This window comes from Gymnodraco acuticeps, unplaced genomic scaffold (genome assembly GCF_902827175.1).
Source record: "Gymnodraco acuticeps unplaced genomic scaffold, fGymAcu1.1, whole genome shotgun sequence".
NCBI lineage: Eukaryota > Metazoa > Chordata > Actinopteri > Perciformes > Bathydraconidae > Gymnodraco > Gymnodraco acuticeps.
Genome location: NW_022990225.1, coordinates 358675 through 376259, shown reverse-complemented (window position 1 = coordinate 376259; position 17585 = coordinate 358675). Strand labels below are relative to the sequence as shown.

The following is a 17585-nucleotide window of genomic DNA, read 5'->3' as shown; positions in this document are numbered from 1 at the left end:
TCTGCACCTCACTAGAAAGTGGCTGAAGTTGCACTTTTGGAAAGCGATAAAAACGGCAGTATTATTTACAACAAGGTTGGTGCTTGTGTGTGTGTGTGTGTGTGTGTATATATATATATAAAATATAATAATAACAGGTGACTTAACATTTAGAATGGTAGTTTCTGAAAACACACACACACACACACACACACACACACACACACACACACACACACACACACACACACACACACACACACACACACACACACACACACACACACACACACACACACACACACACACACACACACACACACACACACACACACACACACACACACACACACACACACACACACACACACACACACACACACACACACACACACACACACACACACACACACACACACACACACACACACACACACACACACACACACACACACACACACACACACACACCCACATTAAAACATTGTTTCCAGAAATGTGCCAAATATATGCAGCTGTATTGACTTTTAAACATTTCACAAAGAATGTAGAACATGACAATGTATTTTCTCAAACTCTGATCAATTTTCCGATACCTTGTGTTTAGTAGTCTAGTCTTTGCCATCTTCCCTTTTCCTTTTCTCCCCAATGTTCAGCATATTGCGGCTGTAAAAGGAGTGTGTATGTGCCCGTAAACAACTTGAATTCAAAGCAGACCTACATACCACCCAGCATTCACCCAAACTAAGAGCCTCTCTATTCCTCTGCATTTCCTTCTTCTTCCTCTGACTTATCTCTCTGTATCCTCATCCCACCTGTCTGTTTGTTTCTCATCTTTTGCTTTGTGTTTTTCTTTCATTCCCTTCCATCTGCTCTCTTCTCTCTGTTGTTGGTTTCTTTCTTCTACCTTCTTTATCTCTCTTTCTCTGACCTTTCCAGTGTAAAATCCTCTCTGCCCCTGATTCCCAACTATGCTCCCAGTTTTTAATGGGTGTGGGTTAGAAAGGGAGAGATAGGGAGGCTGCTATTTACTGAGAGAAATCCTCCTGAACGAGTGAGAAAAGATTAGAAGAGAGAGCAAGGGATGGCAGAGCAAAGCAGTATGTGCATGTATGTGTGAGGAAGACTTAAGACAAGGCGTCCATGCTGCATTTTAAAAGCCCAACACTGACAGCGCTTTGAGGCTGACTACTGATGTTATTGTTGAAGGAAAACTAGTCTTCACCGGTAATTATGGAGCCGCTGCTTGACTAAATGAAGGTTTGACCATAAATTATTTTTGACATTTGCAGTTATACCACTGTGGTTATCTTCATGTTTGAAACACCAGTATTGTCGCAAAACAATGACTTTTGATCAATATAATCTTGATGCAAGAATACATTTTTTTATCCTGTGCCTTAGTTCATTTGCTGTAACAGGGAATTAGGCCGTTCATGCTGCCCAATTAACTACACTGAACAAAAATATAAACGCAACACTTTTGTTTTTGCTCCCATTTTTCATGAGATGAACTCAAAGATCTAAAACATTTTCTATATACACAAAATAACCATTTCTCTCAAATATTGTTCACAAATCTAAAAAAATCTGTGATAGTGAGCACTTCTCCTTTGCCGAGATAATCCATCCCACCTCACAGGTGTGGCATATCAAGATGCTGATTAGACAGCATGATTATTGCACAGGTGTGCCTTAGGCTGGCCACAATAAAAGGCCACTCTGAAACGTGCAGTTTTGCTTTATTGGGGGGGGTCTGGGGGGGTCCGAAAACCAGTCAGTATCTGGTGTGAGGGGTAGGATTAGGATTAGGGTTAGGGTTAGGGTAATGTTGTGAATCGAGTGGCCTGTGTTCGTCGTCCATAACATACGCCTGCCCATACCATAACCCCACCACCACCATGGGCCACTCAATTCACAATTACCCTAACCCTAACCCTACCCCTCACACCAGATACTGACTGATTTTCGGACCCCCCCAATAAAGCAAAACTGCACGTTTCAGAGTGGCCTTTTATTGTGGCCAGCCTAAGGTACACCTGTGCAATAATCATGCTGTCTAATCAGCATCTTGATATGCCACACCTGTGAGGTGGGATGGATTATCTCGGCAAAGGAGAAGTGCTCACTATCACAGATTTTTTCAGATTTGTGAACAATATTTGAGAGAAATGGTTATTTTGTGTATAGAAAATGTTTTAGATCTTTGAGTTCATCTCATGAAAAATGGGAGCAAAAACAAAAGTGTTGCATTTATATTTTTGTTCAGTGTACATAGTGGATCAACGTCATAAAAAACAATGTAATGGCAGAACCTATATGGTTCATAAATACCTGAGTAATGGCTGCCATTTTTATTTTAGCAGTAGGGAGCGAATGGACAACAACTACCGCAGCCCTTCCTTCCCAGAGAACACAATAAACACACTTGCTTTTCTGTCTGTTCATCATCATTAGTTAACGATACATTCAAATGAAAGCATGCTTCTCTGGCTTTACAAATCATGTCGCCATTAGGAATTTGAAATTGATTTAGCTTATGATCTGTGGCAATAACTATTTAAGATCAAAAAGTGAACAGTGGACCATGCTGTAGATCAGATATTGGCTTCACAGTTAATATAAAACAAAATGAACACAATTCCATGGTGTATCATGTCTACAGTGTATGAACAAAAAAAATACTTAATCAGCGACTGAATTAGCAAGCTTTGTGCAATAACAGTCCATTGTTATTGCTTCTTCTTTTCACCTCTAACTTTTGCTCTCCCTCTCTGCCTTGGTGGGTGTGTGTGTGTGTGTGTGTGTGTGTGTGTGTGTGTGTGTGTGTGTGTGTGTGTGTGTGTGTGTGTGTGTGTGTGTGTGTATGCTGCTCAGGAGGGGAGGTAATGAGAGTGTGAAATTAGTGCATAATCATGGTGTGTTTCCTTTCCACCACAGGCTACAGCGGTGGGAGGCAGAGCCCTTCTGTCCATTTCCTGTCATCTAGCTTTGCATCCGCTCCTCGTTCCTTTCATCACTTGTTCCATTGTCCTTCCCCCCCCCCCCCCCCCCCCGAGCGCGCTCTGTCACTCCCTGACCCTCTGACTCTTTCCTCTCCAGTGTGGACACTTAAAGCGGAATCAACTTTGAGGAGACCTTGCATGAGTTCGAGTATCTCTAAATCTCCGTGAGTATGTTTTAATAAGCTAATTCTGTGAGTGCATACGATGAGATCTGAACTCGGTCGGCTGCTACACAGCAGGGAAGCCTTTCATCTAGTACGTCCGTCAGTCTGACATTATCTGAAGACCAGCGGGATGACTAAGCTTTCTTTATGTTTTGGTACACAAATATACAGAGAGCAAAAACAGCACCCACATACACATAAAAATGGGCTTTGAGTTAAATTCTGACGAGACACAGTAAATAATATTGAAAGATGATTCAAACTCTCAAATGACTCATCCCTACAGGTCAGGTTTAAGTCCAAACTCTATTCAGAGTCAGGAATAGCAATTAGGAAGGAGCGAGATTGAAGGCAAAATTAAATGAGAAGGAAATTAGCCGAGCATGAGTATGATACTATTACATAAAGCCCTTCAGCAAGCACGTAAGTTCATGACTGTGAGTCTCTAAAATTACATTCCTAAAATCTCTATTTTTATAGATCTGGCCATCATTCCACCCAGTTATGATAACACTTAACTAACACACAAATTAACTTCCTACATGGCAATACAACAACTCGGCTTTTACTTTTTAGTATTTACTTAAATATGCATTACAAAACTGTTGTATACACTCATCAATCATGCAGATAATCCTAAATATGCATATAGTATATATATTTTCATCTTATTCCATTCCCTCATATTTTATGTTATTCCTATACTTTTGGATGAACATGTCACTTTGATACAAAATCATCTTTTCATTTATCAATCAATGTTTATTTATATAGCCCAATATCACAAATGTTACATTTGTCTCAGTGGACTTCACAGTTTGTACAGAATATCAGTATGACAATACGACACCCTCTGTCCTTAGACCCTCACATCGTACAAGGAAACACTTCCAAATGTAATTTATGTATATAGTGCTGTATACTGTACATATATATACGTTTTGTTCTATGTAATCCCAAAAATGTTTACATATGTATTCTTTATTATACACTAGTTATCTTATTCCAAAAAGTTTTTTTTGTCACTGAGCTGACCCTTTCTTTTGTTCAATACATTTCATTGTACCTTCTACTCTGTGCTGACCTACATAGGACGTACAATATAAAACTGAAACTTTTGGCTTCACCTGCACACACAAATACACACACTGCAACACAGATACAAATATAGCCCACGTCTACCTGCTTGGCCATGCCTGGTCATCCTGTGGTGGATGGTGAACAGAGAGGGATTAGGGGCCTGCTGAAACTTTTCAAAATGCCAACCTTGTCCGGAGCAAGGGCTGTAAATACCACCCAAATGTCAGCAGGAGACCCCACAAGTCAAACTAAATTGGCTGCTACATGCACAAACACTACCTCATGTCTGCCTCATGTTTGTGAGAGCATCTTTAAAGACATACATTCCACGCTTTGACACTTCAGGTTGGTTTGCTTTACTTGTCAGCCAGTAAAAATCGTATTCATTCACTCACTACAAGCCCCAACACGGCTCAGCTTAGAACAGACATGGCGGAAATCACAGGGGGGATTATGTTTGTCAATATGAGAGGTCATACGGTCTTCTTCTCTGGATAAATGTAACCATGAACGCCAAGTCAAATGTACACACAACTCTTTCGCTATATGCTAGCTGCCTATAACCATGTCAGAATGAAATTCAAACATATTTGCTGGTCTGACAAACCGAAGAAAATGTCAAACACACAGAAACACAGAAAGTTTGTAACACAGAAACAACACCAGTGTTTACTTTAAAAAAAGGAAGGACATTGTAGGGAAGGACATTGTAGGGAAAGCCATGTACGTTTTGTTAGCAATGGCTTCAGAAAGGCATATTTACTGGTGCAATATAACCATAGACAGGTTGGATTGCAATGTGTACATTCGAAGAGTCCACTCCACACTAGTTCCCTTCTCATTCAAATCCATCCAAATGTTGGCCTTTAGCCAGAGTAGGTCCTAGGGGCAGCATGCCAGCCAAGGTAAGACAGATGTCCCCCTCCACAGCCACGTGCTCCAGCTCTTCCTGGGGTTCTTCCAACACCAGGTGGGATATATACTCCCTCCAGAATATTCTGGATCACAAATGTAGATATGTAATTCTATTCACTGTTTACTCTCTGGCCGCTTCTGTCCAAAAGCATGGAGGATAGCGAACCACAACCTTGGTTGAGCCAATGACCAATTCCACATGCTTTTTGCTGACAATAAAGTCAGATATGTTGACTTTTCTAGACAACTGGTATCATGAAGTTAATTGTGTTGTTTTTAACTGAGCATGTTCACGTCGTGTTTCCTTTTAAATGACAAGCCAATTGCATGGAGCATCATCTGAACCATGAGTGGGGTACTTAATATATTATGAGCTGAAGTGGTAATACCCACTAGGAAATTGGGTTAATGCTGCAGCTGAATATGATATTCAGCTAGGCAAAAGATAAAACATAATCACACTGTAGAATGAAATAAGGAGCTTAGCCGTACTTTAATATTTAAATGGTTTCCAAATATAAAGGATATGGCTATAAATGATGAGGAATTATAATATAAGCTATTTAAGGGATCTGATAAGGTTGTTAACAGGTTTTGATCTGATTCCCTGAGGTTAAACCTCTCTGGACCAGGTTGGCCGTACATAGCAATATTTCACTCAAAAGTTACATGAATTTAAATATACTATAATGTCACATTTACTCAAATGTTCACAAACGGGAATACATTTCTCAGATTAATCCGACATCACATTAATGAAGCACCCATGGCCCTTTCTCACAGTGTTAACGAAAGGAAAAAAAAATATTGTATTCACCCCTTGTTCAGTCCGATCTGCTTCACGATTAATTGAGTTCTTCCTTTTACCATGCTCCACCCTTCCACCATATTTTATAAACATTAACGCAGTTTTCCGTAATTCAGACAAACCAAGTCAAAAACATCACAAAAACTCTTAATAGACCACCACACGCAATAACTATTTGCAATCAAACACTGAGACCAGTTTTCTCGTATGCCCGCGCATTGCCACACAGTGGCTGACTTCCACTGCCGCAAACCCCCGACTGCTTCTGTGATTAAAGCTGCCATGAGTTGCATGGCTGGCTGCAGGAGGTGTGGTGATCCATCAGTGGAATGCTAGAGCGCCGCCATTAGAAAACCATCTGCAAGAAACAGCGCTTCATTGGCACTACAAGTCTGGAGAGGGCAAGTCAGAGGGAGGGAGAGAAAGAGGAGAGGGCCCTGTGTGCAAGGCAGTTTGGTGTGATTGATATGAGCCATTACAGATAACATGGGCGAGGTGGGCAGAAAGCTACTCACCGTTTTATTTTTGGTCATTTGTTCAGACAAAAGCTTGGCCAGACCCACAGTAAACAGGGGTTGGGCATGTGTGGCAGGGAGAAAATGAAAGTGTTTAAGAGAGGAACTCAGGGCCAACGCATCAGTAAAGGGACATAAACACACAGGCAACCCATAGAGACATGCATGCACGCACACATACAGACAAACAGACAGTCCTATTTTGCTGTCAAAGAACATCAATCAATCACACGAAAGGTAACATGACATTTGACAATACAGTTTAGGTTAGTGGGGATTTGATGAAGAGCAACATGGATTTGATAGATGAAGTGCAATCTAGCTTAACTAAATTAACTGGCATATGTTCTCTGATTTATTTTTAGAAGTCCAACATATCATGGTCAGGGAATACCTCCAATTGATTTTGCCAGTATACTTGAACAAATTCTAAGAAAACATCTGTCTGTATTGGCCAAGTATCGCTGTAATCACTGACTATAAGAGTACAGAACCAACAGTAAGCAAGTTAGTTATCTCATGATAAATGTACTACGCAGTTGGCAATAATATAGCATTCAAGAAACTTTTGCAAAACATCTGTCAACTTCCAAAAAGAACACTTATCCTGCATTAAACCACTGCAACATGATGTTCAAATTGTAGAAAATGTATGCCAGGCGCCATAGTGTGGAAGAAGGAAGCATCTCTGTTTAATGGATCCTAGAAGCTAATGTATCACTGCATGGAGGCCAATTCAATTAAAGTGCTTCAATATTAGATTTACACTACTCGCCTGGGACTACAGCGCCGTATAGAAAACTACCAGACGTACAGAACAGCCCCACAAAGACAACCCTTCACAATACGCAAATGTAATGGGAAATAAAAGCGAGGGTGGTAGTCGATCCCAATTCCTGGATGGTATCAACAAAACATTTGGTCCTGAATGTACAGTATATTACATCATGTTTGATTTACGATATCCGACTAAACATTAAAAAGGTTGAAATCGATAGATGGTCACTAAGAGGCCGTGTAATATAATTACATTTTAGTGGTATTGAGTCATGTCCCAGCCGTCATATGTCTTGAGTGGTTTGACCATCTCTCTCTGACAGAAGAGTATGACTGTAGTGGCACATGTCTCACACATGTATCTTATCCAATTAAATGAATCCTGCCCAAATGTTTCCAGTAAATACAGCCGGTTGGGTCATGTATTTACTTTATTTGAACCTGATATGATTAAGTCGCTTAAGAAGAGTTGTACATCAAATGTCCTGATGTTATGCAGGACCGTAGCAGCTTTCATCTAAAAATATACCAGTATAACACTTAAGTTATAATAAAACGACATCTTGTTTAGTCAAATTGCCATGACTGATTTATTGCCTTGCACAAGCGGCACTCTATTGCCTTTGCGACAGCAAAATTAACAGTAACGGCTTGTTTGAAATTATAATTTGCTTGTCGCTTCATTTACCTCCTCTTAGACCACAGTCATCATACTCGTACACTATATCAGCACTAAGCGGTGTCTTATTGCAGATGAGTGACTGTAGACTTGTTGCTGTTGTGTGTTGCTGATCACATTCCTGATGAACTAGGAGCACATCTTGAAACCAATTGCAAATAATGTTTTGTTTGGATCTAAAGTGTATCACTCAGTGCCTTACCTGAGGAGAGGCTGGAAGATGACAGTGATGTTCCTCGCTCCCGGTTTACACACAAACTTCATTTCTCCCCCTTCAATCAGGTTGTCATCAGCACCACCTAGAACACAGGAGAAAGACTTCGCTTAATTTAACATGATGAAATCAGGCATGGCGATATCGCAGCAGGGGTGCTTGAACTAGTATGTGCCAATCATATGTAAGATCATATTTACATTTTGATGGTTGAATATGTGCTTCCAATCAATCATCACAATTCTGTCTGTTTTTAAGAAACAAAATCCCAACTTATGCCAAGAGTGCTGCTCTGCAGATGACCCTGAACTCTGAACTACATATGATGTACCCTCAAAATCAACATACGTTTTCAAAATCTTATATTATTCAGAAACATTTCAAAATAATTAAATATCTAATCAGTACAGGAGTAGAACTTCAGCCCTAATAAATCATTCAATCGGTGCAGCTCTCCATCACAAATCTAAATGTCTCCCACATGCTCACACTCCTCCATGCCCCTGCGTCACTGTGTGGGTGAACCCCACAGCTAACAGGGTTAATCAGAAAATCATTGCCATGTAACATGCTCAGAGAGGGGGAAGGGGGGAGTTAGAGGGGAGGGGGCAGCAGACAGGGGAAGAGGGGAGATCATAGGGGAGAGAGAGAACACCGAAGCTCATTACCTCCACTCATCCTGAAGTAATCAATATAATTGATGGAGGAGAAATTGCGGCTCATTGTCAATACAGCTAACTGCAAAGGAAAATGATTGTCTGTCTTTGTCCGTGTCTGTCCGTGTCTGTCCGTGTGTGTGTGTGTGTGTGTGTGTGTGTGTGTGTGTGTGTGTGTGTGTGTGTGTGTGTGTGTGTGTGTGTAGGTTTTAAAATAATACTAATCATTACTGGCAGAACTTCAGTGTTAGTATTATTAGATATCAGTGCTGCGTTTGACACTGTTGACCACAACATATTACTAGACCGACTGGAAAACTGGGTGGGACTTTCGGAAACAGTTCTGAATTGGTTTGAATCCTACTTAAAGGACAGAAACAACTTTGTTTCTATAGGTAAATACACATCTGAGTTGACAAATATGACATGTGGGGTTCCTCAAGGCTCCATCTTGGGGCCTCTTCTCTTTAACATCTACATGCTACCACTGGCTCAGATAATGAAAAACAACAAAATAAGTTACCATAGCTATGCAGATGACACACAAATTTACGTAACAATTTCACCAGGAGACTATGCTCCAATTCAAACACTGAGTAAGTGCATTGAACAAATCAATGACTGGATGTGTCAGAACTTTCTCCAATTAAACAAAGATAAAACTGAGGTAATGGTTTTTGGAGCCAAGTCAGAACGTATAAAAGTTAGCGCTGAGCTTCAGTCTGCAATGTTCAAAACAACAGATAGAGCCAGAAATCTAGGTGTAGTCATGGACTCTGACCTGAGTTTCAACAGTCACATTAAAACAGTTACTAAATCAGCCTACTATCACCTAAAGAATATATCTAGGATTAAAAGACTAATGTCACAGCAGGATTTGGAAAAACTTGTCCATGCTTTTATCTTCAGTAGACTCGACTACTGCAATGGTGTCTTCACAGGTCTCACTAAAAAATCTATTAGGAAGCTGCAGCTGATTCAGAACGCCGCTGCTCGAGTCCTCACTAACACTAAGAAAGTGGATCACATCACTCCTGTTCTGAAGTCTTTACACTGGCTTCCTGTGTGTCAAAGAATAGATTTCAAAATACTGCTGCTGGTTTATAAAGCACTGAATGGTTTAGGCCCAAAATACATTTCTGACCTCCTGCTAAATTATGAACCATCCAGATCTCTCAGGTCTTCAGGGACTGGTCAGCTTTCTGTCCCCAGAGTCAGAACTAAACATGGAGAAGCAGCGTTCAGTTATTATGCTCCAAATATCTGGAACAAACTCCCAGAAACCTGCAGGTCCGCTGAAACTCTGACTACTTTTAAATCCAGGCTGAAGACTTTTCTTTTTGTCGCTGCTTTTAATTGAACTATTCATATCTTAGACTGCACTGTAACTTTTATCCATGTATTTTTTTCTTTTAATGTTTATTTTATTAGCTTCTCTTTTTAATGACTGATTTTAAATGCCATTTTCTTAATCTCTTTCATTTTTTGTAAAGCACTTTGAATTGCCTTGTGTTGAAAAGTGCTATATAAATAAACTTGCCTTGCCTTGCCTTGCCTTGCCTTGCCTTGCCTTGCCTTGCCTTGCCTTGCCTTGCCTTGCCTTGCCTTGCCTTGCCTTGCCTTGCCTTGCCTTGCCTTGCCTTGCCTTGCCTTGCCTTGCCTTGCCTTGCCTTGCCTTGCCTTGCCTTGCCTTGCCTTGCCTTGCCTTGCCTTGCCTTGCCTTGCCTTGCCTTGCCTTGCCTTGCCTTGCCTTGCCTTGCCTTGCCTTGCCTTGCCTTGCCTTGCCTTGCCTTGCCTTGCCTTGCCTTGCCTTGCCTTGCCTTGCCTTGCCTTGCCTTGCCTTGCCTTGCCTTGCCTTGCCTTGCCTTGCCTTGCCTTGCCTTGCCTTGCCTTGCCTTACTGGAAGTGCACGTTTATAGTGTTTGAAAGAAAAGTTGTTGAGTAGGAATAGGTGATTGAGGTCAGTGGGTAGAATTTCTGCCTTTATCCAGTAAAGAAAACGTTTTTTATTAGGATTTCTCAATATAAGGTTTATGTTTAAGTCCCACATCAGTAACATACACCCACATTTGGACAGGCAATGCAATAGATAACTTTCTTGCTTCCAAACCAAGGGATTCTGGTACAATGCACAGGCTCTTGTATGGGAAACCTTTAGGAAATAGCCTGTTACTTCGAATAATGCCATCAAAAAGGTTCAAATTGTGTTCTTTTTCAAAGGAGGTGTGATGTGGTGTCAGGTGTACAGAGTTGGAAAAACTGGACAGAAATCAAACAACACACTGATCCACATTGATAGGGTTTCAGGACTGGGTAAGGATGTGTGTGCATGCGCTTTCTGAAACGGTGAGATTTCACTTCGGCACAAAGCCTTGCTCTGTCGTTTCATTTCCATGTCCAATACGACCTTGTGAAGCGTGTGTGATATAACACAAAGACACTACGGCATAGTGCGCAAGCCTGTTCCGCATTACCTGCCCCGCCTGCATAGCCTTGCATTCAAATGCATATCAAGCCATTGTTCCCTGTGCCGGGCTCCGTAATACATTTATAAAGGAACAAGTTTCAATTGGGAGACAACACGCTTCGTATTTTCATTAGAATGACAAGAAAAGGTTTCAATCCATCCAAAACTTTCAAATCAAGGGTTTTTGATTCTGATCTGTTGCCATAAAATTCACCTGCGTGGTAAGCCCACATGCGCGTTGCTAAGTGAAGACAGGGATAAGGTCCAATTCACTCATACTCTCTTTTTCCATCTCTCCATCCTTCCTTTGGTGCCAATTCAATTAAGACTCAATTACAGGCTCCTAAACAAAGCTGCCACCTACTGCTCATCCACCCTCTCTCCCATGTTCTCCATCTTTCTCTCTCTCTCACTGGTTATCAATGTGGAAGGTGCGGGCTAAACTTTTGTTTCCTTGTCATCAACTTGCAAAAACTCAAGTTCTCATGAATAACATCAACATGTCAAAGACTCTGGGGAAGTTAGCGTTACCTGTCTGCTCCAAGAGCCACGTCAAACTTGCAGCAACTACACAAACACACACCAAATTGACTACCAGGCATGTATTCCCAATGACAGTGACCAATTTAATTTCATGCTCTAAACATCTGCATCTGTGTCAGACAAAGGAGCGAGGAAGAGACCCCATTGATCCGTGGGGTCTGCGACCAGCTGCCAACAGGGCATTGCACTGATGAATATTAAATAGGCCAGCATTAATATGCATGGGGTTCTTCAGAGTTGTCTAGACGTGACAGGGTGGCTCCGGCTGCAGGTCAGGTTGCCACCGTACTGCTGCCAGCCGTCTCTCCAAAACAAAAATGTGTAAAAGTGTCATTTTGTTTGTGAGTGTGTGTGTGTGTGTATGTGTATGTGTATGTGTATGTGTGTGTGTGTGTGTGTGTGTGTGTGTGTGTGTGTGTGTGTGTGTGTGTGTGTGTGTGTGTGTGTGTGTGTGCTTGAGTATTCCTTGATGTTCTCTGGACCGGTGTCTGTGCATTTCAGTCCCTCGGTGTGTGGTCTGATCCAGGATTAGTAGGAGGGGTGTGTGGAGGTGTGGTGCTCAGTGGGACGGCAACTGAAAGCTGGAAAGGAAGTAGCGACACATTCTAATGTTGCCAAATCTGCCTGAAATCCCCCTCGAGGACCACTGCTCCGTCAGCAACACACACACCTAAGCAGACATGACACACCACTTCTGTCCATAAAAACATCCATGGATTAGAGGGGTACAAACAGGTAAAGATATGTATACACACCAGCTTCAAAAAAAGCACACATACTTTTGAGTGTTGGACTGACTCAAATGGATCCACCTAAACTACACAGATACCATATGCTGACACACACTCACACAGTGACACTCATCCAACCCCCTATGGTGCCTTAGCATGCGCTCCCCAGCCCACATGTAATCAAGTCGGGCAGTGACTTAGTGAAATTGCATTAGCTACACTTTCCTGGGTTTGATGAGAAAAGGGTTTGATCCTATGATGAATTCCGGCCCTGCCCAGATTTAGGCAGGGAGAGAACAAACGTGTGATGCCTTCTTTAACACACTCCTCGTCTCCCGGGAAAAGAGTGTTTCTGTATGCATGTGCCAGAGAGAGCGAGATGGGGAAATCCAGACAGGCAGGGCTGAGGAACAGTCATAATCCCTAATCTACAAGTGGTTTGAAATCGGTTTTCTGCCCGCCATCTAAATGTCTGTGCCTGTATGAAAAAAAGGACTGAAGTTAGTCCAACAACTCATAATTCCCTACTTGAGGTACATGTTTTACCAAATATGTCACAATTTATGATAATTCAATGATATTTTGGTATATTGTACAAATATATAAAACGTTTCTTGATTGTATAACTATATGTTTTCAGTATGAAGCACTCTTCACTAGTCTTTGTAAAATGATGTATATTTTTGTTCTCGCTATTAATCATCTCTCCATATAATTGTATTTATGATAACGTTTCATGTTGATATACAATCATGTCTATATACATATTTTTCTTCATTGTTTTCCTTTTACATTTTTTTGTGGCGGTTTTGTTTAAAAAAATATGGTAGATACACTAAATTGATATTTGACGGCCGGGTAGGATTCTGCAATATGGAGATTTCTCTACAGTATTCATTGTTAGCCTATCAAATGTCTGTGCAATTCATTTAATTAAAGCCCTTACTCTGTGCCATTAGCCAGCCCTGCACATTCCATGCTAAATTGTGTGAATGGAAAGCAACATGGAGAATAATCCAATTTTCAACCTCAATAGCCTCATTTGTCTGTAGCTGTTATGCTATGAAAATTAGTTTTTGGTGTGATCAATTCAAGTAATGTTCTCTGTGTTAAACTCAGATACATTTAAATTTGTGTATGCTTGTGACAGTATCATACTGGCAGCCGGCTGCATATTCACAGTTTTAACCTGCTGATCTAATAAAAGCGATTTCTATGTCAATAATGTATGACTCTCTGGTCAATTCCAGGCATCCTATTCCACTCAGACTGTCTTCATGTCTGATTGAATCTTAATGAGAGCCTTCTATTATTAAAATTAATTTGATGGGATGGTATTGCTGCTCCACCAACCAGGACACCTAACCCACCTCTTTGATGAGAATAAACGGTATCAATAAATAATAGTATAAATAAATTCAGGTGTAAATTGAGCTGGATTAATAATTAAAAGCCTCACTGTGACACGCAATGAGTCTTCATGGTCTTGAGTTTAATAAATGCACATCTGCCACTGGTTGTATGACAACAATGCACTTCAGTAGCAGAATGAATATTCATTTTGGTGGAATGTCTCTCTGAAGACACTATGAAGACTTGGGGGGGGGGGGATTTGAATAGCTGGAAATGTATGTCGTTTGACATTCAAACTTCAGAAAGGACAGTAACATTTCAATCTGTTAGCAAATGGTGGCAATTGAAACAAACTGTGTGCAGTCTTCCAAAACTTGGTGATATAATCAAGATTCTCCTTTTCACATAAATAACACTAAAGAGTCATTGCAAAAGCTAAAACCTACCTACCGTACTGTAGCTAAGAAGAGATAAAAACGGGGTCTGAAGTCATCAAATTATGTTGAAATTATCTTCTTGGGAGAGTGGATATATGTAGAAAATGTCTTAATAAACCATCACATTTTTTTCAGTCAGGAACGTAGAAGTGGACCAATTAACCTACAATACATTTCTATGCAATTAGCATGGCTAACAAATCAGGTCTTTTTCATTACTACCCTGAAAAATGGCACACCAGTCCTGACTGACAGTAAACAACACCACCAGGAATAATGTGTACCAAACTGACTGCAGACACTGCTGATACAACCATTATAAGACATCAGTAACATGATTAAAGACACAAGTCACAGGCAATAACATATTCACACAAGGTATTTCTTTAACAGCTCCTATCACAGAAACAGTTCCTCCGAGTCTAATTTTGTAAAATGCTAAGGAAAAGCACCAGCACTTCGCTCACTCTGAGCAACAGGGTGATAAAACAGTCTTTACTGCTGTGGTGTCTTGAATCTGTCAACCACAACAAAGAATTATCTCTGAGTGATATAGCACATGCATGTGAGTGTATGTGTGTGTGGATAAAGACCAGGAGAAGTAATCAGCAATACAACTACATTTCATCACATCTCTGATTGGACCCAGCAGGGAATCAGACAGCACATTGAACAACCTCTTCTTTATGGGAAAAACCTGTTGCATGCTGGGTAAGCGAGAGGTGAGTGTTTATCTGTCAGGCTGCCAGTCAAGCTGCTAAGATGCAGGTGCCAAGGTCTCTACAGCCCCGTGTCCCACTTGCCCTTCTCCTTCCCTAACCTCCTCCCTTTTCCATTTGTCCATCTTCTCCAATCAGGAGGTCTGAGATTAAAAGTAAACACAGAGGTGACAGTCAAAGCTGCCAATAATGGCAAGACCAATGCTGATTAAAATTAGCCTCAGGATGTGAAAATACACCAAGCTCTTTCCCTCTGATTAAATGTCTGCACTGTGTAAACTATTACAGCCTTGTTCTATTCTCCTCCTGTTGTCCTCTGCATCCCCACGTCGTTTCTATTCCTCCTGCACGCCACGCTCAAAATCTGTCGTGTCAAAACACTGACTTTAGCAATGTTTATGTTTATCTCAGACGGTCATAGTGAGATAAAACGTTTCTTTATGCAAAGATTACATTTGCACTTCACAGCTTTACTATAATTCGCATTGGTCATATCTGATGTTTGGCAATGAGATTCAAATGTCTTGGATTATTTTATTTGTTGTGGTAGTGTGCCCTTTTTTGACACAATAAAAAGCACAGAGTGAATAATCCTTTGTCCGGATTCCGACAGTGATATTTATGTGAACACTTTTGGACAATGACATCAAACTGTTTTTATCGATATTAAACAAATATATCCACAAAGAAACTCACAGCCAATATCACATGCAACAATAGCAGTGTCAACAAACATACCTAAGTGAAATAAACACATTTCATATTTTAAAATACAAACTTTAGTTTGACCTTCTGGTTCGAATAACGTTAGTAATTTGTCAACTATTTAAGTTGAAATGCTATTATTTCATGGATAGAGTAAGTGTATGAGACATGCATGCAGTGTCTAAGGTGGAAGTGCTTTGGTTAATGGAAGAGTGATTTTGGTTGACATCCAGTTTTGCTCCTGGGTTTGTACCAAGTTTTTCCAACAGGTGTTGCTGGCTTTTGTTTGGATAATTATCTGTGATTCACGTTGCGTCCAAAAGTAAAGAGCCATGATTGCTAAATGAACTGAAAAACAGGATGCAAAGTACAATATCCTGGCATTGATTCTGTAGAGCGCTTTCCCGAGGTTCACAAATGTTTGACATAACAGTGAGTCAAATGCTGGCAACTGTAGTCCATCTTTAAATAACAGTCTGCTATGTATTTTCCATTATTATCATCTTCCTAACCAGGGTCCTGGTGAGGTACAATACAGTCAAATCCTGATATCATTATTTCAAGCCACAGAGCATTTTCCACTGTCTGTATGCTCCACTCTAATTTCAGCACCAGAGCTACTGTAATCCAATCACTGGTCCCACGGCAGATGAGAATCCAACACTGTGTGTGTGTGTGTGTGTGTGTGTGTGTGTGTGTGTGTGTGTGTGTGTGTGTGTGTGTGTGTGTGTGTGTGTGTGTGTGTGTGTGTGTGTGTGTGTGTGTGTCTTAAGAAAGGAGGAGAGGGGAATCGTATCTCTAGTGTTTGAACCAATCAACCTTGCTGAAATCTATGTTGGAGCAAATTGAACATGATGAGCCCAAGCTAACGTACAAATAACTACTGAAAGCAAAGACATCTGCAGCAGTGTGTGTATGTGTGCCTGTGTTTTTTCCCCACAATATGCAGAGCTGCTCCATATTTGCTTTCATGCTGAACACAAATAAAGGCTTTTCACAGTAATAGCCTGTCAGGTAACAGAGGTACCTTGCATTTTTATCTACAAACCCAGTTATGTCGCTGCTGGAACAAAGTGATTTATGAAGGTCTGGCACCTGTGCAAGACGGGAAACATGTCATTTGCTAGTGGCATTCCTGCGGTGTACAGGAGTAAAGACTCGGCTACAACATGTCATTCAATTACAGCATGTCGGACATGTCACTTATGACATGACCTGGCATGCATACTTTACGTAGGGTACACAGACACACACTGTGTGGCCACTATGAAAACCCTCATCAGTCATTGACATGACATTTTCCCTTTCTACATCACTTTGCTTCCAACGTAATGTTACACCACGAGTAACAGCCATATACTGTAAAGGACAAATGTAAAAACTGAAATGGTGAACCTGATATTTTTGTATATATAAAACACTTTTAACACATTTTTCCCATTGAGGTAAGACATGTGAATAATATGTTTTACTATGGTAAAGTTTAAGAGTGTTCTAGCAAATGTCCCATAATTCTTTAACATTTTGAGACCAGGATCATTTTTCTGAAGTTTTGGAGAAACTTACTAAAAGTTTTGAATTATTTCTGAATATAATATAACCTCCTTTATATAATTTATATGACTATTAAATTCAATCTGTTGCGAAAACGTTTTAAGGGGACATAAGGGTTATGAAAACAGTAAATCATCTTCCCTTTACAGCAAACATGATGTAATATAGAGTTTAGAACGGCCTGAGGATTAGAAATGTAGAAATGTAATCAGTTTAAAAGAAATCCAGCTCTGTGGTTAAGTAAAATATGTTTGCTCAGACAAGAACTAATAACTAATCACCCG

General features: G+C 40.6%; 1 protein-coding gene across 1 annotated transcript in view; it reads right to left on the bottom strand.

The window, feature by feature from the left end:
- exoc4 (exocyst complex component 4) overlaps positions 1 to 17585 on the bottom strand; it is a 120736-nt gene that overhangs the window by 69721 nt on the left and 33430 nt on the right. Inside the window, 1 exon segment of the mRNA XM_034218837.1 lies at positions 8125 to 8221. Within this exon segment, the coding sequence (XP_034074728.1) occupies positions 8125 to 8221 (97 nt within the window).